Source organism: Papaver somniferum, chromosome 1 (assembly GCF_003573695.1).
Source record: "Papaver somniferum cultivar HN1 chromosome 1, ASM357369v1, whole genome shotgun sequence".
NCBI lineage: Eukaryota > Viridiplantae > Streptophyta > Magnoliopsida > Ranunculales > Papaveraceae > Papaver > Papaver somniferum.
The window spans coordinates 1,550,210-1,577,790 of NC_039358.1; the positions used below are offsets into that span (position 1 = coordinate 1,550,210).

General features: G+C 35.4%; 3 protein-coding genes and 1 pseudogene across 3 annotated transcripts; 1 reads left to right on the top strand and 3 right to left on the bottom strand.

Moving 5' to 3' along the window:
* Nucleotides 1-1,806: 1,806 nt before the first annotated feature.
* LOC113324907 (alpha-1-purothionin-like) lies at nucleotides 1,807-2,810 on the top strand. The gene is made up of 3 exons (XM_026573185.1): nucleotides 1,807-2,124; nucleotides 2,232-2,357; nucleotides 2,463-2,810. The coding sequence occupies exons 1-3, from the start codon at nucleotides 1,872-1,874 to the stop codon at nucleotides 2,543-2,545; spliced, it is 462 nt and encodes a 153-aa protein (XP_026428970.1). The 5' UTR covers nucleotides 1,807-1,871; the 3' UTR covers nucleotides 2,546-2,810.
* A 315-nt stretch (nucleotides 2,811-3,125) lies between these two features.
* Nucleotides 3,126-5,100, bottom strand: LOC113324913 (probable flavin-containing monooxygenase 1). Its single transcript, XM_026573191.1, has 4 exons — nucleotides 4,380-5,100; nucleotides 4,124-4,299; nucleotides 3,677-4,038; nucleotides 3,126-3,588 (listed from the first exon to the last, which is right to left on the bottom strand). Exons 1-4 carry the CDS (start codon nucleotides 5,086-5,088, stop codon nucleotides 3,240-3,242), a joined length of 1,596 nt encoding a protein of 531 aa, XP_026428976.1. The 5' UTR covers nucleotides 5,089-5,100; the 3' UTR covers nucleotides 3,126-3,239.
* An 8,620-nt stretch (nucleotides 5,101-13,720) lies between these two features.
* On the bottom strand, nucleotides 13,721-15,949 carry LOC113340348. The gene is made up of 5 exons (XM_026585558.1): nucleotides 15,588-15,949; nucleotides 15,278-15,478; nucleotides 14,775-15,133; nucleotides 14,366-14,691; nucleotides 13,721-14,266 (listed from the first exon to the last, which is right to left on the bottom strand). Exons 1-5 carry the CDS (start codon nucleotides 15,947-15,949, stop codon nucleotides 13,721-13,723), a joined length of 1,794 nt encoding a protein of 597 aa, XP_026441343.1.
* A 2,608-nt stretch (nucleotides 15,950-18,557) lies between these two features.
* LOC113340367 lies at nucleotides 18,558-25,630 on the bottom strand (annotated as a pseudogene).
* Nucleotides 25,631-27,581: the final 1,951 nt, after the last annotated feature.

The following is a 27,581-nucleotide window of genomic DNA, read 5'->3' on the forward strand; positions in this document are numbered from 1 at the left end:
ACCTTTTCCATCCAATTTTTTTTGCTAACGGTAGTTAGTGCTTCAGTGGCAACAATTAGCCCAAGGAAAAGACAATTTAAACCCCATTTTTGACTAGGACCTAAAAAACGATTTGATACGCTAAGTCATTCAATCATTTAGCTCCTTCCATGCAATAATTGCCCAATTCAATACAAACCCATTCGTAAATTGTTTGAGATTCTATGACTAGCCATTCATTAACTTTCTAGACTTAGGATTCAAAACTCTGTTCCAACACCAAACAGAAGCTGACCCAACCTTCATCGCTGCTTTAACTTCTCACCGGAAACAACATTTCAAATCTCGATCAGTTTAAAATTACAGTACGCTCATCTTTTCTTGCTATCTTCTTTGTTTAAACTATATTGCTAACAACTTTAACTGATCTAAGAACCGATAATCAATAAATCCTAACCTTAGATTTACGTCTCTAATAGGGACCTTGGTTTCTGTTTATGAACCTTAATAGCAATCACCAATTTCATCACTCAAATTGAAAAAACAATACAAAACTTAGTTTCACCTGATCACCAAATTCGCTTCCGTAATTAATTATTCCATCGACTCATATTAAAGAAGTAATTCCCAATTTTCTCAACTGGATTTGTAAAATGAAACTTTTAAGATTTCAAGATGGTTTATTTTATACTATATGATACATCTTAAAGATCCATACTTCAAACTCTAACTAAAATCATGAATATAAACATCATGAATGAATTCTAGAAAGAGTTTAGAGAGGAGACATAGAAAGAGGAAGGAGGCAGCAATATACGGGAAAAAGAGGGATGCGACAAGTTACAACTATGTTTGTCATGAAACTATAGAGTTCAAAGGCTAGTAGCGTAATTTCAATATTAAAGATTGACTAAGTCAATGAGAAAATACTAAGCAAGTTGCAATTGACAGATTTCTTAATGGCACGGACATTTAATATATATGCCTTTCCCTACATGGGCATTTTTTTAAAATTGCCTTTGTTTATTTATTTATTTATTTTAATATTCAATTTTTGTTGTCATAAGTCAAGAATGGTAGCTATTGACCAGAAGTCCATAGATATGCAAGTGGATGTTTCTTTCAAAGATTGATATACTACAAAGCTTGAATTATTGCGTTTTACTAGATACAATTATGCAAGCCTTGAACAGTACATAGGGAGGACTGAGGAGTCAAGTCAGTGACGCATTTGGAGTGACTACAATGACTTTTATGAAATTGGATTACCAAATCATTGGATAAGAATATGATTGAAACCTACTTAACAACGAGGTTTATATGTAAAAGATTGATGAATGGTTGGAGAATTAACACAAAATTGGTTAAAAAGATCAAAATCAATAGTTTCTGTGTGAAAATGACATTTAAGTTTTGATACTGTTTAAATGGACAAAAATATAAAAATAGCCAGGATGTAAACAGTTTCATCCTACCCATTTTCAAATATTTTTTCTTATTTTTAATTTACATCAGGATATATCCAGTTTCATTCTTGCTATTTTTTAAGTTAAAGTCAGGATGAATCCAGTTTCATCCTTGCTAATTTTTTGATGTCCATTTCACCCATACTAATTTTTACTCGTCCATTTGAACCCTGTTTTAAAAATATTTGGACAAATGAACTATTTTCCGGAGAATTAACTAATGATAATAATAATTACTGATTCGGTAAAGAATGGCAGGTATTGACCGGAATCTAGGACTACCAATAGAAATTATGTATAGCTACCTAATTCTTACTTAGTGGAGTTTTCTGTTCGATCCTTCTGGGTATAAATACATGTAAACAACTTGCATATGTACTCAAAGGTATTCTAATATTCAAGAAGAGAAAAAATAAAGTGAGAAAAATGGAAGCAGGCAAATGTGTAAAAGCCCCTCACTGCGCTCTAATCATGGGTGTACTGGTTTTGGGGCTACTTGTGGTACAAACTCCAGTTGAGGCTAAGAGCTGCTGTAAAAGCACCGTTGGAAGAAATTGCTATAACGCCTGCCGTTTACGATTTGCCAGGCAAGTTTGTGCATCAACCTGTAGCTGCAAAATTGTTGGAGGGAACAGGTGTCCCAGAGGTTACCCCAAAGTAAGCGGCTTTCTAAACTCCGGTATGTACAAATGAACTCGTCGTTAGTGGAAAAGATTATGGTACTTTTACTTATTTGTCAGGGATACAAAAGATTCCATTCTAATCCAATTTGTTTCTGGTCACTAGAGGAATTTGAACAACAAACCGACGTAGAAGATCAAGCTTCTCAAATCAATGAGTACTGCAAGTTGGGGTGTGTATCTTCTGAATGCGGTGATAACATGATTACTACTCCCCGGTCCCAGACTTCCGGTAAAGTTATCAAACACACTCTTTTTTCCTTTTTCTTTTTTTTTTTTTCCTTTTTTACTTTAATTATAGACTATTTCATCAAATCGTATTCGTATTCGAAACTAGACGAAGAGGTCCAACGATGTAACAATGCATGCTTGGAGCTCTGCAACAAGCACTACAATATTGCAGTTGCTGTCACGGCTTAAGGCTCGGAGATATCACGTCCAAGCTGGCCTAATATATCTTATATGCTACCTTTCTATTTCGGATGATTGTCGTGTGTCAGTGTTGTACTGTATAATATTTCGCATAATTTCCAGTGTGTTATAAATAAAGTCGTCATGTATGTATGACGAAGAATGTATATTGCATTATGTAGGTATCTTTAATACTTACCATACTATTATCAGGACATGCCGATGTATATGTTCTGTGCTTTCGTAAGTTGATTGATGACATGGTTATGCTAAATTGCTCTCCCACATTACTAACATATGTGTACACCATTCACAGATCACGACGCCCTCTCTACTCTGTACTGGCTCATGGCAAGGACAGCCATGTTCCATATTTGTTAGGCTTTTACCGGACTCGGTTAATTCTATTCTACAATGAATTCTCTAGATTTACCGACTATGCTAAGGCTAGATGATTCTAGGCTCTAGCAACCTTCCTGAACAACCTAAGACATTCTGGATGATTTCTTTGGAGTCCTGCCTTTCTAGTATTCACCGGTTCTCTTATGAGGTCGGTGTTGCTGCACTATTAACGCCTTGGACATTCATGGATCTTAGAAAAAAATCTTTAATTTTGATAATGAACAAACATGAACTCGATCACTCTTACAAACAAAGGTGGTCCCAAATCCTTGGAAACTGGCACAAAGTTGAATAGTATCATTTATTTCTTGCCGGGAGTGAGGTTTGCATAGTCTGTTGGTCCATAAGGCTCGAACAGTTCTGCGAAAAATCTCTTCTTCCTCTTCGGATTGCAACCCATATCCTTGCACAACTGATCGTTATACCAAGTATGCAATGCGCCAATACAAGCACCCCTACTAGAGTAGCGTTTCATATATTTTTCCCACTCCAACATATCTTTCTCCATCTCTTTTATACTTGGCAACTTGAATCCGTCTTCGAGAAAATGTGCTAGCCACCGACACCTCATTTCTGATGTATACAAATTTGCATAGCTCTCGGAATATCCAATTACTGCCAGTTGTGGAATTCGTGGATGAATAGATTCTCTGCAAAAGATACAATCTCACGGGACTTCATATAAATGAAATGAATTCTACGAACCAATGCGTAAAACACTGGGGCAATCATATTTACCTGTACAATGGGACCGTGGAGTTTAAGACATCTGTAATGTGCTTCTGAAATGTTGGTGACTTGAAGATGTTTTTGAGCTTTAAGTCACCCTTATAACCAGTACCAAGAATCACAATATCAGACTCTAGAGCTGCAGTTGCATCATCGTCAAATGTCAACCCGTTTGTGTAAAAGCCGAACCCCTTGGATTTCTTCAACAGAATGCTTCCTTCTTCTACCCTATCATAGAAATCTTTAGGTGCGATTGAGATCGAACAAGAAGTAACATCTGCTGAGAATCTATGTTCTGGGACCAAATCGTATTTCTTCAAGGGCAACTTAAATTTAATATAGCTTTCAACACATTTTGAAATTGCCCATCTCTGGGAAAAGGAAAAAAGAAACATATATAATTAATTATCTCTGGATAAATTTGCCGTAAATTGTTTTAAATCAGAACTGACTTACCAAAGGTGAAAGTAAAGTAACTAAGAGACTAAGGAATCGTCCTTCACCAGGTTTGTAGAGCATCAGTTCGGAGAAACGATTAAGATATAGCGAAGCAAGAACGGTATATGGATTATAATCAGCGGGTATATTCCAATGTAAATTTCTGTATAACAACGTGCACGGATTTTCAACTCCTGCAAAAATTGACTAATGTTAAGAATTCATGGATATAAAAACATTCGATCAGTATGACTATTCAAAATGTAATAGTTACCGTTGACAGTGGCACATTCATTAGCAATGTCTAGAGCGGATTTTTGGAAGCCAACGACTGTAACACGTTTTCCTTTGACGAATTTCGTCGCTTCAGAATCCTCCATGGCAGAGTAATGCATAGAGTGTATAACTTTCCCATTAACGAAACCTTCTGGACCTTTCTTTGGTGGAAAATCAGGAATATTTGGAGTCCCGCTAAAGCGCCCGATGCACAGAATCACAAATTCTACTTCATATACTCGGGGATCTTGGCCTAGGTGTCCTTGAACAGCAGCAGCACAGGTAGTAGTAACTTCCCATTTACCTTTCGGATTAGTGAAACAGTTATCAGTAGCAGTACCACCCCAATGACTCCAAGAACGCATATCTTGGCCTTGTTGAACACAATAGTTGATGTCTATAACCTTGGTGTTGAATTTGATGTATGGGAGTAAACCGAAATGAAGAGCATAAGATTCTAAATACTCCATAACTTGATTATGATTTGGATACTCTTCTTGTACAGAACATGGCCATGGAAAATCAGAAAATTCATAAGCTTGTTTAGATGATTGAAGTTTTGTTGTTTTAGGAGTACGAGTCCAGACTCCACCAACACCAGGTTGTGATTCGAAAACAATGGGTTCAAATCCTTTTTCAAGAACGTATTTGCATGCTAATAACCCACTAATTCCTGCTCCAATAATACCAACTCTTCTTCCTCTCATCTCTACAATGAATATTAAAAACTTACAATGATTAGCTAGGTATACTGCTTACGATATATATGGGTGTGTATATATATAAAAATATATACACGTAAACGTATTCTTTCGTGCAAAGAAAGATACAGAATCGTCTACTTTTAGGATTTTTCTTCTCTATTTCGTGCAAAGACATATGCTGCACGGCAGAATCTTGAATTGTCTCCTTTCAGTATTTTTCTTCTCTGTCTGCTGTCTTTATTGCTTTATTTCTTTCGTATGCTGCTGGATACGTAGCTTCCTCGTTCCGTCTCCTTCCAGTCAGTAATTGTAGAGTATAGACCTCATCAGGGATGGGCCTATGAAGGGGCTAATCCGGGCTATAGTCCGTCCCTGAATTTTATGTTTGGTCCATAAAACCCGACCCGGGTTAACCTACAGTCCACCGGGGAAAATCAATTATCTGGAGGTTCAAAAAAACTTAAATTACTTCTTTGCCCATCAGCATTCACGTGTGACTAACTTAAAGCTAATCCTTTTTTGATTTCTTTTTAGTTGCAGAAACATTTAAACTTGAAACTGAAAGTTAAAACCACCGAAATAGATTTAGGGCATCGTAATCTAGGGTTTTAAGTTTCTAAACCACCTGAAACTGAAAAACTAGGCATAAATTCGAACAAAAAACCAAATCATCAACAAAAATTGTTAACACCAGAACTATTGAAACAACAGTAAAGGAAGTAATTGAAGAACGAAGTACACCTTCATCAATAGCAAACAAGAAGAAGATTGCTCCTTCAGCAATATCAAAGAGAAAGACAATCGATGTTACTCCTCCACGAACAATTAAGGGGAAGAAAGCAAAAATCCCTAAAAAAGGTACGGCTTTCTAATTTTACTTCTTTGATCTGGAGCTATGACTGTTGAATTAGAAAATATTCATTTTTCTGGTTCCATTATAGGGGTTTGTGGTTTGATTTTATCGATTTGTTCTGATATTTTAGGTTTTATTAGATTTGTATGCATGATTTTGATTTATCCGGGATAACACATTTCATGATTGAGTAATTGTTCTCATGTTACAATGTGTTGCTATTGTAAAAATTGAAAGTACCTATTGATATGTACTGTAAGAAATCAGTACATATTCACATGTACTATGTGTGAAAACATTTTTATGCTTGAATGAAGAATCTGTACATGTTGGTATGTACTGCTGAATAGCTATTAGGTACATATCGGTATGTACTGACATGAAAGGGAAAAGGTACACATTAGCATGTACTACATGCAAGGTACATATCAATTTGTTTTGATATGTACCAATTGAAAAACTCACTTCTGACAGTTCATACCTACCAGTACATATCAACATGTACAGTTCTGATCATCATACAATACATATCAGTTTGTACTTGGGAAAGGTTGATTCATTGATGCAGTAAACCCCTAGCCCTAGCTTATGCTCGAATACGATCCTACATTACATACCGATACGTTCATAAGGGAAAAGTGATTTGTTGATGAAATCATCCAATATACATCAATATCTACTGTATAAACCATTAGTTTATAGTAATGCATTCTTATTTGCTATTTTACAAGAAATTGTTCATGTTCCTTCTTGTTTGCTTCTTTTAGTTATTTAGAAATCCTAGTTATTGATGTAAGCTGAATTGTAATTTCTTTATGTATACAGTTACCATCCTTAATGATACATTAGAGCAGTGTACGCCTTCTCGTCAACAAACTTGAGGTCTCTAAAGGAGAACAAAGTGTCATACAGTCTGAAATCCATGATACTGCAGTAAGCCGTTTGTGATAGTGCATTTTGAGCAGTCATATTTTTACTTCTTTGATCTGGAGCTATGACTGTTGAATTAGAAAATATTCATTTTTCTGGTTCCATTATAGGGGTTTGTGGTTTGATTTTATCGATTTGTTCTGATATTTTAGGTCTTGTTAGATTTGTATGCATGATTTTGATTTATCTGGGATAACACATTTCATGATTGAGTAATTGTTCTCATGTTACAATGTGTTGCTATTGTAAAAATTGAAAGAACCTATTGATATGTACTGTGAGAAATCAGTACATATTCACATGTACTATGTGTGAAAACATTTTTATGCTTGAATGAAGAATCTGTACATGTTGGTATGTACTGCTGAATAGCTATTAGGTACATATCGGTATGTACTAACATGAAAGGGAAAAGGTACACATTAGCATGTACTACATGCAAGGTACATATCAATTTGTTTTGATATGTACCAATTGAAAAACTCACTTCTGACAGTTCATACCTACCAGTACATATCAACATGTACAGTTCTGATCATCATACAATACATATCAGTTTGTACTTGGGAAAGGTTGATTCATTGATGCATTAAACCCCTAGCCCTAGCTTATGCTCGAATACGATCCTACATTACATACCTATACGTTCATAAGGGAAAAGTGATTTGTTGATGCAATCATCCAATATACATCAATATCTACTGTATAAACCATTAGTTTATAGTAATGCATTCTTATTTGCTATTTTACAAGAAATTGTTCATGTTCCTTCTTGTTTGCTTCTTTTAGTTATTTAGAAATCCTAGTTATTGATGTAAGCTGAATTGTAATTTCTTTATGTATACAGTTACCATCCTTAATGATACATTAGAGCAGTGTACGCCTTCTCGTCAACAAACTTTAGGTCTCTAAAGGAGAACAAAGTGTCATACAGTCTAAATCCATGATACTGCAGTAAGCGTTTGTGATAGTGCATTTTGAGCAGTCATATTTCTCAAGATTTACCTTGTATTTTCTCATTTATAAGAGCAATTATTTATTGCAGCGTTCTTATGTGTTTTATTTCAGATACTAGAATTTTTACTCTAAGTTAATGAAATGTCTTGCAATTTCCTTATTGCATCTATTAGTTAATCCTGCATATGAACCTCATACTTTTTTTAATCAATCCATAATATGAAATCACGTATTTATTTCAGAAACCATTAGTGTATAATTGTTTGTACGTGGATCTCTAGGACGGGTTATGTTGACCACTAGAGTGTCCATGTTTTGTATTCCGTCATTTAAGAGAAAAGTCATTTAGGTGCAGGTAGTTCTAAAGTCTAAAGAAACTTGCGTAAAATGACGTTTAGAATTGATAGATTGAAACAGATGGGTAGAAATGCTTTAAAATTTGACAGTATTGGCCTACTGGCTTGTCCTGATGTGAGGTTTCAGATTCTCATCTCAAAATTTAAAGATACTAGACTATTATTCAGGTTTCAGATAGGGATATTGCAGAACTGGATGTTACGAAGCTAATTACCCTGCCAACAAAATATAATGAATTGATATCTTGACCTCTATTTCAGTTCTCCATACTGAAGTACATATGATCCCTTTCGTTACCATAGATAAATAAACATTGGAAACTGAAATTTCAATTTTCTATTACAGAGGCTACAAAATATGTAATCAAAAACTCTTAAGGCTTCATCATTTTCATTGTAGCATCATCACTGTAGGTCGCAACCACATTTCTGTGTGGATGGTGAGTAACCCAGATAACATCCTTCTCATGAACCTGTCAGCGAAAATTAATGAGAAAAGGTTGAGAATAAAACCGCAACCATGGGATTTAGACATTTTTGTAAAGGGAAACCACAAGAATCAAAAAACAAAATTGCAGTACATATACACATGTACCGAAGAAAATAAGAACCGAAAGCCTAGTACATATCGATATGTACCGAGTAAAAACTAGTAGATATCGCTTAGTTTAAACCTAGTCGATATCACGATACATATACATAAGTACTGAGGAAAAAAACATAAATTTATAATCGTGCATACTATTGACACATGTTACAAAAAAATCCGTAGTTTCCAAACATGGCACATAGATTCTACATGATCACCCTTAACTAAACATGCTTAAGAAACATTTGAGAAGAATGAATTTGAATAAGACAGGACAAAAAAAAAACATTCAGTTTTCTCTGAACATCCCAAGTTCTCTTAGCAACCATGACAGCATCAACAGTTATTATCTTTACAGTGAACTTCATCATAATGACACGCCATGTATCACTCGGTTATCTCGAAACAGCGATGAATATCAAAAAAGAGGGGACCACACTTACTTGAGTTGACTCGGTAGTGTAACTTCCGGAGGTGATTATTCATCACTTCACTTGTTAAAAGTTCTTCTATATTCAGGATCTGGATAAATATCACATAAAACAGAAGATAGAGAATTTTTATCACTTTCTACAAGCATCGAAGATGGGCCCCGAAACATATCCAGTCTCTGGTAAAAAAAAACCCATGAAACATTAAAAGCTACAGTATCGGGTAAGTACACTACCCATTTTATTACTAGTATGACAATGTTACGCTGAGATATTAGAGCTCCAAAACTAGTTAGGCGACATTGAGAGACTAATATAAGATATTAGGTACTTGTTCAAATTTTCAAGACAATATAGAAACAAGAATTTACACATTTCAAAATGAAAAATCACAGTACATATACACATGTACCGAAAGAAAAGATAAATGGAAAACCTAGTAGATATGTATTGTCTAAAAACCTGGTACATATTGATATGTACCGAGGAAAGCTGGTAGATATTACTCGGCACATATTTATGGGACATACAAATTAACTAAGCTCCCTGACCATTCGGGAAAAAACCAGACATATCAGATTACCTATCGGAAATTGTACTGGTTAAAGATTTCACTCTAAAAGAGATCCAAAAAAAGCTATTAAGTTGCTCGTCCTCCACACTACTGTTCCTAAAAGATTACCCGAACTACCAAAGGTTGGTTTCCTACTGATTTGAGGGCATTCAATAGCTCTTCTTCCTATCATATGTCAACTTACTCTAGTTGTACCTCTTGCAGGCCCTCGTTTTTGTTTCCTTTTTTTGAAGTAGTGCATATTGTTATGTTCAGGGTGAGAACCCAAAATGAGAACATTGTCCTTTATGCAAACTCCTGCAGACCCCATTATGCATATATTAGGTAAACATCACAAAGAAGCAAAACTAAAAAATTGAATATGTGCTTAAGTTTCTTTGTTACTCTATTAAAATCCCATTCATCAAGTTCAGTGCAATTTAGATATACACCCATCTATCCAAAGTACATTTGGATATGCACTCATCTGTACACAAGAGATAATCAAAATCCGTACATATTCAAGGAATTAAAAAACCAAATGTAATTATTGTAATGAATAAAAAAAAAGAATTACTATGTCAGCGCATCCCTTGCATAACACAATCAAACAAACTAACACTGTAAGAATCAGGGTAGTTTGTATAAAAAAATCAATAGTTACTTACCTAAATCTGAGCAATTCCTTCTTGTCTAATCAAGTTTCACTAAACCTCTTTTAGTCTGCCTCATAATCATTTCCATTTTGTTCTTTCACAATTATATTCTAAAGTAATCGTCATTTTCTACCAGTAGAAATCATGATATAAAAGGTCCAGAAATCAACCAATTTAAGCAAATTATAAACTAAACCCTAGAAAATCAAAATCATAAGAGAAGAATTGAGAAGAAAACCTAAATAACGATAAATGAACTCAACCAACCAAAACCAAAGAATTGATCTTGAATTAGCGTTAAATCGTATCTCCAGCAGCTCTAAGAATTGGATTCGTTTGACGATTGAGAACCAAAAAAATCGAAGATAAAAAGCTCGCCGTCTCTCGCTCTGTATCTCTAGAGAAATGGGTAATTTTGGAAATTTAATAAAAGCACATAGGAAGTTTGACACGTGTTTGGACCTGCTAATAACTTTTTTGGTCCAAAAACATGTTTTTGGACCACCGATTAAACCAATTATATGGGTAGACTAGCCATTATACGGGTTTCTGTATAATGGATTAACTAGTAATTCCTAGATTTTTTTTTTGGGGAAATTAGGGGGAGACCCAAAAAAAATAATATTCTCGTTCTCAGGCCCACAATTAATTTTGTATACCGTGACACCCATAATTATATGAAATTATTATATGAATCAATACATAACTGGTTATGCATACTATCTTTTCAGGCATAACTCGTTATGCATACTATCTTTTTCAGGGGTATAATTGGCAGCGCAACTTGGACATAACATATCTAAAAATCCGCGCCTTAGAATTTTACAAATTTTATATCGTTGGAAATCTTTTTAAAAGAGCTACGCAACGAGTACAAACAAGAATATCAAATTTTTGTTTTTAACGAAAAAATCGGAGGTGATCCTCATTTTAGGGAAATTTTTTGAAAACTTGATACTTAACCATTATGCAGTCACCAAAAACGATGCATAACACATTCTGCTGATGCATAACAAATTATGCAACCATTTTTTCGACTGCATAACAAGTTATGTATCTGCATAACAAAGTTATGCATCTATAACAAGTTATGTAACCATTGTTTTGGTTGATTTTAGCCGTACATATAAAAAAATTGATCCATAATGCAGTATGCATCCATATTTACGGATGCATATCAGGTTATGCATCTATTTTCTCGATGCATAATGCATTATGTAGCCATATTTTCGGACGCATAACAGGTTATGCAGGTTTTTCTGGACTGCATAACAAGTTATGCAACAAATTTTGTAGATGCATAACAGGTTATGCATCCATTTTCACGAATGCATAACATGTTATGCAGACAGTTTCTCGACTGAATGACAAGTTATGCAGTCATAACCACATCATCATCCTCTTTCACATTTCATTAACTCCCACGCAAACCATTATCTTTCAGTTATTCGGGGGCTCTTGGTCAAAATCATGTATTTACACCATCATTTTTTTTCATGTATTTACACCATCATCTGCAATTAAACCTGCATAACAGGTTATGCAGGTTTTCTGGACTGCAGAACAAGTTATGCAACAAATTTTGTAGATGCATAACAGGTTATGCATCCATTTTCACGAATGCATAACATGTTATGCAGACAGTTTCTCGACTGAATGACATGTTATGCAGTCATAATCACATCATCATCTTCTTTCATGTTTCATTAACTCCCACGCAAACCATTATCTTTCAGTTATTCGGGGGCTCTTGGTCAAAATCATGTATTTACACCATCATCTTCTTTCATGTATTTACACCATCATCTGCAATTAAACCTTCTTCACAACTCATCCAGTATTGCTTACTCCAACTCAATTCACGGCTGAGAGTTTCATAAAAATCTGAAATTCATTTCAAAATCTTCATTGAAAACAAGTTTTGATCATAAATCTATGATGACCAAACCGTGTTCTACAAACCCATTTAGGGATTTTTGTTGCTACCAGTAGTGAATTTAAATTGTAATGAAGAGAATCGGTAGTAAGAGTGTTCGTCGTTAATTCGAATAAGAAGACGATTTGGTGCTGCTGTTGAGATCAATCGAATTTAGGCATGAATTTGTTCTCGAAATCAGTCGAATCTCTCCCTTTTTCTGATATCTAGGTATAGTGGAGAAGAAGAAGAAGAAAAAAAAAAGGCGAAGAAGAAGAAGAAGAAAAAAAAAAGACAGAAACAGAATTTTATATATTTTGGGTTTGAGAATAATTTTCTTCCAGAATTTGGGTGCGCGCCTGTAGTTTTGGGAACGTGGGTTTCACAGTAGAAACATCAGGGAGAATGGGTCTCCCTGTAGTTTTCACTTTTTTTTTACTATGATGTTTGAGAGAATTTTGTTCTTAGCCCAATTACTACCACTATCAGGCACCAGCCCACTTGAAATTCTTTGTTGAATTAAAATTTTAAATGTATTAGCCCATTAAAACTCCCATTATTATACAAACGATAGGATTGAAAATTTGAGTTCAGTGATTTTATGACAACTTTGAAAAAAATTCAAAAAAAGAATTTAGTCTAAATCAATTTTAGTCTCATTTTTGAGTATATAGTTATAAAATAGATAAAGAAAGTTAAACATCTTGATCTCATTTTACTATAAAAAAAAAAAATTGGGCCGCCTTTACTCTGAATATTAAGAATTAGCTCTACCTTATATGAATTTTTGGGTCCGTCCCTGGACCTCATTGTGCATAGTCAAGTGGGGTTCTGGCCGGATTGTGATAGTAACATATATGGTTAAAAAAAGAACAAAGTAGGAACTACCAGTAGCGAATCCAGAAAAAAAGTTCGATGGGACCCAGCTTATTCTCGAAGGTCATAGCTACAAATGTAACTATAATTTTATAAAAAAATTCCTTCCGCCAATATAGAAGCAAACTAACGTTTCATAAAAAGACACATATTACCAAATAAAACTTATAAAGAAAAGTCTCATCACAGTATCACACTAAGCCACCAAACTCACAAGAAATAATAAAACTTCTAAAAAAAGAAAATCGGATCTACTTAGGTCACTACATAAAACACGGAACAAATATACAGCTTCTACGTCTGCCCACGACGAGTCCTCATTTTCTGAAACCTTTTCATGACAGTAGCATCTCCGATCAGGTCGAATATGAACTTCTCAATATATCATATCAAAATATCATTCATCCATTCGTCTCCCATTCTACTACGCAAACGATTTTTCACAATTTTCATGACAGAAAATACCCTTTCTACTGTGGCAGTAGAAACTAGTAGGAGTAATTCTAGTGTGACAAGCAATTAAACCAAAGGGTACACTATATCCTTTTTTGTCTCCACCATTTTGACTGCAAGATCAGCAATTCCTTTCAAATCTAAAAACTCATTGCTAGACCGTACATCAGCAATGTAACTTAGTAGTTGGTCTTCAAGTAACACAAGCTGAGTAGGGGAAAAATCTCTTGGGTAAAACCGAGAAAAACGAATCAGTTTTTCTTTGTCAAATGCAAAGAATGAGTCAATTGGACTTAAGCATACGACAGAAAGAAGTAATTCAGTGTTCGTCTCGTTGAAACGATTGTTTAGTTCCAGCAGTTGCATATCTATGACTGTATTGAAATATTCAACTCGATAATGGTATGAATAAGTTACCTCTTCAACATTACGCCTGGGTCGACCTTCCCGTTGAAACACATCATTCATATCAGGAATTTTGATGCGGTGCCTTGTACAAAAAAAGGATACTTCTGACAACATCGAATCCCAGTCGTCATCTCTCACTAGCTGAAGTCGTTCCTTGCACACTGTAAGTAATTTCATGGCATTGACAATGTCTTGATCTTTTCTCTATAATACTTTTGACAAATCGTTGGTAATTCCCAGAATATTTTTCATCAAGTGTAAGCTGAAAACAAAATTAAAATTCTGCATAGCATCTAGGAGAACCTTGGATTCAAACTTCTTATCAGAATCTACAGCTAAGTCTTCCAAAAGTGTTACAACAGATGAGAATATATTAATTAAGCTTACTATTGTATTGTGATGCGAAACCCAACTTGTATCACCTGCTCTTTTAAGAGTACTTTCTTGATTAAATCCCCACCCACTTACAATCTCACCACTACATAGTGCCTCAAAGACTGCATCAGCTTGCTTGGAACGAAGCATATCTTGACGTTTGGCTGATCCAGCCACCACATTCACCAAGTTACTTATTATGACATAAAGGTGTTCAACATATGTATGTTTTTTGAAACATCCACAACAGCTAGCTGCAGTTGGTGAGCAAAACAATGCACAAAATACGCGCAATCGTTATCTTTCAAAATCAGTGCCTTAAGATCATTATACTCACCTTTAATATTGCTTTCCCCATCATAACCTTGTCCTCGCAATCTGGAAATACTCAATCCATGCCGAGAAAAGAAATCATCGACAGTAGCTTTAAGTGAAACGGCAGTCGTACTGGTGACATGTTCGATTCCTAAGAAACGTTCGATTGCCTGGCCTTTGTGCACATATCGCAAGACTATAGCCAACTGTTCCTTCGAAGATATTTCTTTAGATTCATCTAAGAGGATAGAAAATGGTCCATCACCGATTTCTTTAACAATTTGACTTAGGATTTCAGAAGAAAAACACCTGGTTATATCTTTCTGAATATCTGGTGTTATCAGCTTTTGATTCCCTGGAGCATTATCTAGTACAACAGCTCTAATTTTCTCATTATTATCTACCAACCACTATAAGAGCTCTATAAATTTTCCTCTGTTATGCGACTCTTCATCTTCATCATGGCCACGGAATGAAAGTCCTTGCCGCAAAAGAAACCGAGCACAATCAATTGAAGCCCTTAACCTTTTCATGTACTCCCTTTTAGTCTCCTCCGACTGTTTAAAGATAACTGAATTAATATGTTGCTTCCGGTTAAGTAACGCCACACATTTCTTCAAAGCAATGTTGTGTGCATTGTTGCGTTTCCCAATATGGTCGTGCAATCTGGTTTTCTTCCTCCAATTTCTGAAACCTTTGCCAACAAATGAATCACCACTACTTGGCCTAAACAGATAACAACATAGACAATAAACTACATCATTTGCAACACTGTATTCCAACCAACTTGGGTGATCATTAAACCAGGAATTGCACGACTTTCTTGACTTCCCACCGAGTATTGATGTCGGATAAGCATGTTTTTTTTGCCTGACAAGGACCTCTTTCTAGATACGCTCTTCGAACTTGGTCTCGGATATTGGGATCATAATAAAAAATTGGAGGTCGCAGTCCCGGGTCTGAAGGTAGACTTGCTAATAGGTCTTCATTCACACTGTTTTCTATGGAAGACTCATTTTGGGGAGTTGAAACTGGTGGTGCGATACTCTGGGCAGTTGAAATTGGCGGTGCTATATTCTGGGCAGTTGAACGGGCACCATGAGGTAGACAAATTGTTGTTATATTGCGCAGGTTCGAGGACAAAGGTAATGTTGATTCATTGTTGTCCTTGTTTATTTTCTTGAAATACCTAAACATCTTTACCTGAATTATGAAAATCACACATTAAAAATAATTTAAAGTTGATGATAAAACATGAGAAACCAATGGGTAAAGGAATTAGGATAAAATCCAAAAGCAAACACAAAAAACTTTATGATGGTCAAGCTGTTACTCTTTTGGATACGGAATTGATTGATAGTAAAAGAGGTGTCCTATGATTGTTAAACAGATAATGATACAATCAAGTTTTAGTTAAAACAGGAAATCATTTCTACACTTATTTATCTTAGAACACAATAGCAAAATTTCATTAATGATTAGAAACATTATACAAATGCATAAGTGGATGATATTGATAGTACAACATACAAGTTGTGCAAAGAAATGCATCATCATTCTCATTCGTCATGCCAAAACTCATACAAAAAATAGGAGAAAATAATCCAAGGATTCCTATTGAATGTAATTGATAAAACCATGATCCATATAAATAATATAATTAAAAATTGATTACTAAGCCATTAAAGAACAATTCTAAGTAAAAAAAAAATCAATCTTCAATTTTTCTTACCACAACAAATCCAAGTTATGATGTACAACAGCTGTTTGTAGAAATGCCGTAACACTTTTTCCCTTAAAATCAATAAATCTCTCCTCAATTTGTTAGAATCTGAAATATAAATCAAACACCCACTGTTACAATACACCTATAATATCAATTAGAGAAAAACATTACAGAAATTACTTACAATCGACGAAGAACGAATGAAAAGGTTAAGAAATTTGAGGAGTAAAGAACCCTAACCTGGAAACGAAATCGATGAAGAGTATAACCGGTTTATCTTTATCTGTTGATATATCCCCTTTAAATTTAAGTAGATCATCATTGTTAGCAATAAATTAGGAGATTTGGGTTGAAAAAAAGTTGATTTCAGAGTTGTTAGAGGGTTTGTAGGAGTAAGATTGACTGATGAAGGAATTAGAGTTGAGTTTATTCCTCTGTTATGCTGGTAAAGTTGTAAATGTCGTGGGGGCTTCAGGGTTATATCAAACGAGAAACATTTAGGATTTTTTTTGTATAAAACGTGTGGGGGCAGGTGACCCCAGGTGCACCCTTGTAGATTCGCCCCTGGGAATTATTATTTAGTCCAGTTTTTTATGACCCAGTTAATGGCTAGTCCACCCGTGAAAAACATTTACTCGCTAGTCCAAAAACATGTTTTTGGACTAGATTATTTACTCGCTAGTCCAAAAACTTTGTGGAGATTATAAAGTGTATTTTCTAAATGCATGAAACACCCTTCCAGATCTAATTAGTATCAACACATGTAAATGTTACTAGTAGCATGTTACTACATACTAGTAGTATCAATATGGTGATTACTACATATTAATATGTACTGTACTAGTAGTAACAAAAATATGTTACTAGTAAATTAGGTAACTACTTTATTATACTAGTAGTAATATATGTACTAGTAGTATACTAATAGTAACTAGTATACTAGTATTAATATGTAGTACTAATATTAATATGTAGTATACTAGTATACTAATATAACATAACAGTATTAATATGTAGTATCAATACATAACATAACAATATTGATATGTAGTACAATACATATTGATACTACATATGTAGCATCCATATGTTGATACTACATATCATATCGATATGTAGTATCAATACATAACATAACAGTATTTATTTATATGCAGTACATAACATATTGATATGTAGTATCAATACATAACATAACAGTATTTATATGTCGTGTTAATGTTACTAGTAACATATGTAGTAACATACTACTAGTATGTAGTAACATACTAGTATACTAGTAGTAACTAGTACTACTAGTACTATACTAGTATATTAATATAACATAACAGTATTAATATGTAGTATCAATACATAACATAACAGTATTGATATGTAGTACAATACATATTGATACTATATATGTAACATCCATATGTTTATACTACATATCATATCGATATCTGTAGTATCAATACATAACATAACAGTATTTATTTATTTATATGTAGTACATAACATATTGATATGCAGTATAAATATGTTGATACTACATATTGATATGTAGTATCAATACATAACATAACAGTATTTATATGTCGTGTTAATGTTACTAGTAACATATGTAGTAACATACTACTAGTATGTAGTAACATACTAGTATACTAGTAGTAACTAGTACTACTAGTACTATACTAGTAACATATGTAGTAACATACGTAGTATTATATGTTAGGGTTAGTAGAGTAATTTTACTCTTTTCAAAACTTATTTGGACTAGCGAGTAAATATGTTTTCCCGCTGGACTATCCATGAACAAATTCTTATGCCTGCTGTGTTGTATTTTTGGGCTGGATAATACTATAAAACTTATCATAGTTTTATTTCGTTTCAGGGCTGTGTGCCTATGAGGTTTTTACCTTTTTGATTGGTGTCAGGTTGACAAGTACTATAAAGTAGCACATTAATTAATGTATATTGAGTAGACCTCAAGTATCGAGTTTGATAAAATAGTTAGTCTGAAATTTTTATAAAGAAAGATGTACTACATAAAGGCTGGACACGAACACGATCTTGATTCCCACGCATTTCATATTCCTATTAGTAGTAAATCCTAGTCCAAACTCTAATGGAGCCATCTGTGTACCCAGCAAAAAGAGGATTTTCATCCGAACGCCAGTTCATGCTTGAGCAGTAAAACGTCTTGTTATTTCCTGGCTCAGATTCAACCTTCAAATCCTGAACGAGTCTCTTACTATCAATATCCCAAATCTTAACACCTGCCTCAGTATCAGCACAAAGCCAGTTTCTAGATGGACAAAAACACAAACCATGGATAATACCACCAGCATCAAGTGAACACAGTTTCTCGCCGTCAGCATCCAAATCCCATACCAACTCTACACCATATTCACCACCACTTGAACATAAGGAACCATCAGGTGGAACAGAAACAATGTTCATATACCTACAACGTCCATCTAAAGTAGTTCTCAGCGTATAGTTGGTCGAATTCCAAAGATTGACACTCTTATCCCATGAAGCAGAAACGATGATTGGTTCAACTGTTTTAGGGCTAAACCTAGCACACCTCAGCCAGTCAGTAAGTGAAATACCATCCAGAATCATATGCTTACATCCGCCCAGAGTATTCCACACCTTAATCGAACCATCCCTTGAAGCAGAAACAATCTGAGTGTTATCAGTAGAGAAAGAAACTGACGATACATCTTTAGTATGACCAACGAATCTACTTGTAGTAACACCAGTATTGAGATCTGAAAGACGAAGTTCACCATCCCATGAACCAGATAATGCAAACTGAGCATCAGATGATAAAACAACATCTTAGAACGAAATGATTATGACCAGTAAGACGATGTTTAGGAACTCCTCCGTAGTTAACTTCTTTTTTGTTAAGAGTCCAAACAAGAATTGCCTTGTCACGAGATGATGAAATAATTATGTTGGAGTTGTCGATTGGAAAAGCAATGGTTGTGACCATGTCACTGTGACCAACTAGTGTTCCACGGAGCCTTAGAGGTATGTCAAGGTCTACAGTAGTGCTCTTAGCCCTTGATTCCTCTATTTGGTATTCTTCTCCTACATAAGTACCGGATTTGAGTGAAACTAAGCTTTCAAAGTAACGATATTCTTCGTACAACATTGTCAAACTATAAATGTTGGGAATTATAACCTTGTCATCTCCGGTGAAATATAAAAGTAGACCGGTATCCTTACCACCAAGTAGAATCTCACCGCTCTTAAAAGACCACATAAGCCTAAAAGAACAGTCATTTCTAATTCTTTCATCGTTCAAACTATAATGTTTAGTCCAAGATTCCGGACCTCCATAATTTTGCAGCACCCACACATCAACACGAACCTGAGTTTCCAGCACGAATAAACAAAGACACCAAAATTAAAAAACTTACGACCATAATCCCTGGGTCCTATTCGTTGCTCGATTTTATGCGAAGGATCTCTTAGAAGCTCCATTTCTTTCAATATCTCGTTGTTGATGCCTAGAGAGACTAGAAAAACATTGTAAGAGCGTTTCCTTTCGGATAACCGATGAAATACTCCATTAACAAGCACACCGGAAAGTTTGCTAATGTGAAACCTGTACGACATGTTTCCAATGGTTCGCCATGAATTTAATCCTAGCGAAAAAACTTCGAACACATCAAATGCAAAACTACATACTGACATTAATTGTAGTTTTTTATTTCCGTAATTTCTTGTACTCCTTTGTGGCTGGGTTCCAAAAAAAAAAAATTATGATTGAAGAACCATAGACAAACCTTACCATTACAACAACCCATAAGTTGAACATTATAATCTAAATATTTGAGAGGGTAATCAATTTCCCATTACGATGCATATTCAACAAATCTATCGGTCTTAGACGGTAATAACTTAGAAACTAATAACTCATATGAATCAAAACCTGTGGAGAATAGGTTTTTCCCCCTTGTAGGATCGATCAAGAGAGAGGAGAGCACATGCGGAAGCAAATAAAAAATGACTACATTGATAATCAAATTTGGTGTACAATTCTTATGGTTCAATAGCCTAGTTATAGTCTCACAAACTTGACAATCACTCAAAGCACTTTCCTAATAAAATCGAACTATAAATAAAGCACACTTCTAGAAACACAAAGAAACTCTAAACATAGTAAAACTCTAAAAACAACAACCGACACAACTTTCTTCTCAAGTTAGCTCCAACTTCCAAATATCTCACAGTGTGTCAACAGCGTATGTTGATCCAACTTGACTACGTCAACTGTTGTAGTTGGTCCACTTGGACTGGATCAACATCATATGTTAATCCACGAACCAAATCACCATATCTTGGTTTAACTTCCAACATCCTACCTTAAACAAAGATATCATTCAAGGAGAATTCCTTAACCCTCTTCTTCCATTGATCAACAATTGCGCGTCCTTGTCTTTTCTCATTTTCCATTCCTCTTCTTCCATTGATGAAGGTTAACACGTTCTTGTCTTTTCTCATTCCATAATTCCGTCATCATTAACAAAATCAATTCACAAATCACAGCTAACTTAGCTAACAAACCAATCTTCTCCATTTTCTTAACAGCAATTATCAAACACTCACTTCATATAGCTATCTTATAGCAATAATCATAAACTTCTTTCACGTTCTTCTTCATCGCAGGGAAACACAAACCTTAACAAGATAGAAACATCTCGTTGTGCTCTATACAAATTGCTAACCAAACACAAAAAATAAATTCTTTAACTCAATTCACCGAGCATTGTAGCTCATCTTCAACTTTCTTCACTGAGCATTGTAGCTCAAACTCATACTTTCTTCACTGAGTATTGTAGATCAACTTCAATTCTTTTTACTCTTTATCACTACTGTAATGATCCATCTCACCTCATTTTTCAATATTTACAGGTATCATTTTAGTTATTGTAATGACCCATCTCACCTCATTTTTCGATATTTACAGGTATCATTTCAGTTTACAACTCATGGGAATTTAACCCACTATTGTTGTCTTCACTTCTCAAATTCCACACTAGAATTTCTTCACTTCTCTAGCCAAACCCCCACTGGGATTGCTTCACACAGCTCTAGCCAAATACCCACACTAGGATTGCTTCACACAACTCTAGCCAAATCCCCACACTGGTATTGCTTCACACAACTCTAGCCAAATCCCCATACTGGGATTGCTTCACTTCTCACAATCACAACCTTCTGACGTATGTTCTATTCACTCTCTCATCACCACCTGGTGATAAACTTCTCTTTCTTCATAACCTTGTTGTTGTTTCTTCTTCTCTTGTCTTCTTTGTTCCAGCCACGCTTGTTAAAGTCGAGACTTTCACACTTCTTTGCTTCAAGATTCTCTCACAATCTTTCTCTTGTTATGCTTCTGCTACAAGCAATAACTATCACAAAGTCTGCCACACTTTGTAAGACTTCCAAGTTACTGCCACAAACTCTTCAATCACCATGTTTGAGATTAACATGATACCATCTTCCCTTAAGCTCAAACATAACCACCCAACATACCTTGTCGTTCTAAGTTTCTGAATTCTAATCAACTTAATCAAACCGTACCAGTCTTTTTTTTACTGTAATACCTTTGATCCGCCATCAAACTGTACAAGTCCTTCTTGACTGCAATACCAGTTGATCCTTCATGCTCATTGATTTCAAATTCATGCCTTAACCCTTTGAATCAACCACTCACCCAAAACTTCTTCAAACTCTTACTTTTGAACCATTCTTGAACTTCTTCAAACACTTTAACAGCTTTCTGCAACGTCTCTGCCATTTAACTGTCACACTTCTTGACTGTTACAACTCCTTCGTCACGGTCACAACTATGACACTTTCTTCTGTTACACTTTCGTAACAATTCTTCAGTAAGACTTAACTGTAACAACCTTTTGTCACACTGCTGTTCGTCTTTAACAGTTCTTCTTCAACTGTAACAACCCTTTTTTTTTAGGTCGTGATAACCCTAACCTTAACGATGCAGCTAACTCATCTCAGTTTTCTTCTTATCAATCACCACCTTCCATCAAAGGAATTCAATGGATTTAACTATTTTAAGTCCCTCATTCATCATCTCGAGACTGAGATGTGTCTTCTTAAACTCATATAAACCAAATAGCATCAGTTATTCGTACCAAATTCTCGACCTTTATCAAAGTCATTTTCCTTCTGGACTCTCACGAACAAACCAACAATAACATACCTTACGCCTTCTTCACGGAGCAGCAACATACTGTTTTTTTTAAATTATGGAACATGGTGATGAGACACAGAAACACGGTTTGACAAGCCTTCACAGCAGCATAGCAACACGGTTTGACAATCCAGAAACCCATTAACAATGGAAGCTACAAGCTCTTTCTCAGCTGATTTTTTTAGGTCATCTTGAAACCCTAATAGTTAGCAACGTCACACCATTAATGGATGCAATCTCCTATTCAATACCCAAAACATTCAATCACATAATCATAAGCATCTCCTTCCTTTATTCTTCTCAACCGAGACAAACTTTCGATGTGCATCACAAAACACTACGAACTACACCTTCTTCAAAACCAGACACAATTTTAAGATCACCAGAACTTTGCGTAACCAACTTCTCTAACAGAAAACGATTTTTTTTTTTTAAGTTTCTCGAACTCTATCTTCTCTCCTTCCTCTTCCTCTCACCTTATTGTGATACCAAATTTAGGATCGAGCAAGAGAGAGGAGAGCACATGCGGAAGCAAATAAAAAACAACTACATTGATAATCAAATTTGGTGTACAATTCTATGGATCAATGGCCTACTTATAGTCTCACAAACTTGACAATCACTTAAAGCACTTTCATAATAAAATCAAACTCTAAATAAAGCACACTTATAGAAACACAAAGAAACTCTAAACATAGTAAAACTCTAAGCACAACAACCGACATTACTTGCTTCTCAAGTTAGCTCCAACTTCCAAATATCGCACAGTGTGCGAACAGCGTATGTTGATCCAACTTTACTGCGTCAAATGCATTAGTTAATCCACTTAGACTGGATCAACATCATATGTTGATCTACGAACCAAATCACCATATCTTGGTTTAACTTCCAACACCCCTCCAGTTGTCACGCCCTTTGAGCAAGAGTTTAGGTTTTTTTCTCTGGGTAGCAAGATTATGATGTGTCTTAACAAAATCAGTGATAGAAATGAATGAGAACCATTTCTTGCATACACACTTACAAGCTAATAGGGACTCTACCGGTGATCTTAAGAGGATTTCATGGATGATCTCTTCTGGAATGCTTGACATCGTTTCTCCTCCCTTCAAATAACTTCAATTTGATGTTTGTATAAGGGACGAAACCCTAAACTACAATAGCAAATGGTAATTAAAACGGATTCTCCATGTTCCTATATTGACGAGATCTAAAGTATTAGACTTAATTTTTACGGACTACATACGGGACTAAATCCATAAGCATCACCTACTTGTTAGGGGTATAACGGACGGACGGTTGCGGATTAGGGTCACCCGCAACCAATCCGTCAAAGTTGCGGTTTTGAAAAATCCAATCGTGTCCGGCCCAATCACCCGCGGATTTCATATCCACGGATCAGTGGGTGATACGGGACGGATGCGGATTAACCGCGGATTTAGTCAAGAAAAAAAAAGTAAAAAAAATGAAAATGGGTATTGTTGTTATACTTGAGCTATCTGGGATCCTCTGCCTCGTCCAATTCATTATGATTACTAAAGTTGAACGACCTCTGAGGATTGTCTGTGACCTGGTTCAGTGTTAGCATCACTTAAAGGAGGCTTTTCACATCACCGAATAGCCGTAATTGTGTGCTCCTGGTACTTGGTTCACCAAGAAACCGAGTGTGATAAGGTAAAACAAAAAGATGCATGCCCAATCAACATTGACGCAGATATCACAGCAAGTGCCAAGCAGCAATCATGCCACTGTCAACCGGATGAGAATAACTTGACACTTGACAGTAGGAAAAAACAGAAACCGCAGAGGAGTTTATGGCTTATAGTAACTTCATATGCAGAGATACGAAGGAGGAAGTTGTCCAAGGGACACAACAATGGGTCTAATAAGGGATTACAAAAGCCAGAGTACACTAAGGACGTAAAGATGTTTATATAAAGCGCAAATTCTAATATTGTCCTTAGTAATTTTATTAAATTCCCTTACTACTCTACGGTGCGGGTGAATCCATGGATTTACAAAACTAACCTCAACCAAACCGCTAAACCTTGCAGATTTGGAAACTCAACCGTGTCCGGTCCATAAACACTTGCGGATTGGTTTTCACCCGCAATTTTACGGACGGTTGTGGGTGAAATCCGCAGTTTCGGTTTTTCTGCACACCCCCACTACTTGTACAAGATCTGTTTTAACCTGTTTCAGCTGCCATGCCTAATAATACTGGAGGGTCCACCCACTCTTTGCCCAACTAATCGGTTCAGGTCTTGTTTGGTGTTATTCTTGGATTGATTATGTCTCTATAATGAATCTTCATGCGAACTTTGCTCTTTTTTTGATCATGTCATGCTACTAAGAATTTTATGTTCGAAAGGAGGCAAAAGGAAGATGCAACACATTCAGAAAAGTCAGCAAGGTAAGTCTCAACCTTCCTCCTCGGTTCCAGCTGTTATTGTTATGAAGAGTTAGGAATTGAGCAACTGCTAGTGCTACCGTTACGTCCCTTGCTATGGGCTAATTTATGTTATGGCCTGGGGCATCGAATTATGTAATATAGCCAAGAAGGTATGGTTTGTAAGGCTGCACAAATACCTGGTGTTGACCGGTACCTCATTGTGAGGACCGTATCCGTATCTCATTTTGAGGACCGGAACCTGTACATATAAAACCGGTCTGATATCAAACCGGTACCGGGTTTTTACCTGTTAAAGTATCAATACCAAAAATCACAACTCCTAGAATACCAAAAATGCACCATCATATCGGTCATTATCACCGGAGACAACTCATTGTTACACAATTTTCCCCCGTCAGAATCATTCACATCTGCAGATTCCTTCAATGGCAAATCAACTTGTGTAGTATCATCAGTTTGCTGAAACACCAATTTATCAGAGAACTCTGCCGCATCCGGAAAACAACCACCATCACCATCAATCATAGGAAACACACGTGAACTCTATGAAGTGAAATTCAATTGGATGAAAGTAACAAACCCATCAGAAATTGATGGAACGGAAAAACAATCAGGAGAACCACCACTACAGAATTCACCATCTCCACCACCATAATCGAAATTCATCAAGCCTGAGAAATTATTAAACGAATCCATTGAAATCTGATTACCACTACTGTCTGAGAAACCCCCTTCAATATGAACAGGTGCTGAAGATGAAGAAGAACCCCAATAATTGACACCATTATCTCTAACTGGATAATTAAACTTCATTTCCCAAAGCCCATTTTTGTAATCTCAACACTCACATAACCCTCCAAGAATACCAAAAATCTTCAAACATGCAATTGATTATTAAGAACCCTAAGTTAATCAATTAAATTACTCAAAATTGGATGGATGGATCACCTGTTGTGGACCTGTTGTTGGTAACCGGTGGTGGTGGTAGTGAATCTGATTGAGACAGAGATGGTGAAGAAGAAGAAGAATGATGGAGATAGAGATGGTGAATGAAGAAGAAGAAGAAGAAGAAGAAGATGATGATGGAGACAGAGATGGTGAATCTATTCTTCAGGTCCGAGAAAAAAAAAAGAATGACTGCTATCTATACACTGATGGCCATGATTAATCCTAATGAAAATATCTACGGCTATTATACACCGTTACTTATAGTCCGGTACAGGACGGAATAGGCTAGAACCTTCCCTGTACCAATCCTACATTGGTTCTCATTTTTAGAACCGTTCCTTGTACCGCCTACATCGGTTCCGGTCTTTTTTTCCGATTCTAATCCGGTACACCCGTTCCGGACCGGTTCTTGTGCAGCCTTAATGGTTTGTACCTTTGTATGGCAACACTTTATATGGATGGAAAGGCAGATGTATGGTTAATGATTATCAAGAAGGTGAGGGTACTATTTATTGAGAAGAATTTATATGTAGACACTACCGTATAGTCCTAGAAATAATATTATTAGATGGTCTTTTTTCAAAAAGAATAATTATTGTTTGGCCCTAGAAATTATTGTTTGGTCATAGGGTGGACAATATCCACACGAAATTTCAGAATTCGGGAAATTCAGATTCAAAATTTTTCTCTCTCTCTCTCCTCTCTGTTGTTGTCAGCTCTGTAAATCGAAATTCTCTAGGGTTACGAAGATTGAATCAGTTTGATTACGATGATTGATTCACTTTTACAGAGATTAAGTTGATTTAGAGACTGATTTAATTTACGAAGATTTCAGAGCTGATTTGGTATTCGGAGTTTGATTTTACGAAGACGGATTTTTTATTCTACAGAGCTGATTTGATTACGAAGATTTGTTAATTGAAGATTAATTTTAGATCATATGAAGATTCAATTTTATTTACAGAGGTACATTTGAATTTTTGATTACTGGAGATTGATTGAATTTTACAGAGACTGAGTTGATTTTTGGTTGCGAAGATTTGACATGATTCGATTTACAAGGATAAATTTTGAAGTAATTAGGGATTCTTCTTGTCTCTGGTGAGTTTCATACTAATTCGCTCTGATTTTTTTTTTTTTTTTGCATCATGCAGATCAGCTATTTCATGTTAATGTCACGATTAGATTTGTGTTTATCAACCATGTTTCAGTTTTTGTATTGCCGATCAGTATTTTTTTGCAATCTATGCTTTTTTGATTAGTTGTTTTTTGTTTGATTAGTTTGCAATCTGTGTTTCAGTTTTTACATTTGATTAGTTGTTTCTTGATTTGATTAGTTTGCAACCTATATTTTAATTTTCGCATCTGAAAGAATGAACTCGTTTTTGTTAAAAAAAAAAGGTGTTTATCTGTTAGAATGAAGTTATTTTGTTAAGAATAAGGTCTTCATCTTTAAGAATGAACTCTTTTTTGTTAAGAATTTTTAGGTGTTCATATGTTAGAATGAACTCTTTTTTTTGTTAAGAAT

What these genes read in the sequence shown, in the direction of transcription:
- LOC113324907 (XM_026573185.1), top strand. Translation starts at nt 1,872, where the DNA reads ATGGAAGCAGGCAAATGTGTAAAAGCCCCTCACTGCGCTCTAATCATG. An exon ending in AAGCGGCTTTCTAAACTCCG is followed by an intron (nt 2,125 to 2,231) that starts GTATGTACAAAT and finishes TCTGGTCACTAG; the next exon opens with AGGAATTTGAACAACAAACC. An exon ending in TCCCCGGTCCCAGACTTCCG is followed by an intron (nt 2,358 to 2,462) that starts GTAAAGTTATCA and finishes ATTCGAAACTAG; the next exon opens with ACGAAGAGGTCCAACGATGT.
- LOC113324913 (XM_026573191.1), bottom strand. Translation starts at nt 5,088, where the DNA reads ATGAGAGGAAGAAGAGTTGGTATTATTGGAGCAGGAATTAGTGGGTTA. An exon ending in TGAATGTGCCACTGTCAACG is followed by an intron (nt 4,300 to 4,379) that starts GTAACTATTACA and finishes CAATTTTTGCAG; the next exon opens with GAGTTGAAAATCCGTGCACG. An exon ending in TCCACGGTCCCATTGTACAG is followed by an intron (nt 3,589 to 3,676) that starts GTAAATATGATT and finishes TATCTTTTGCAG; the next exon opens with AGAATCTATTCATCCACGAA.
- LOC113340348 (XM_026585558.1), bottom strand. Translation starts at nt 15,949, where the DNA reads ATGTTTAGGTATTTCAAGAAAATAAACAAGGACAACAATGAATCAACA. An exon ending in AAAAGGGAGTACATGAAAAG is followed by an intron (nt 15,134 to 15,277) that starts GTTAAGGGCTTC and finishes TGAGAAAATTAG; the next exon opens with AGCTGTTGTACTAGATAATG. An exon ending in ATAAGAAGTTTGAATCCAAG is followed by an intron (nt 14,267 to 14,365) that starts GTTCTCCTAGAT and finishes AAAGTATTATAG; the next exon opens with AGAAAAGATCAAGACATTGT.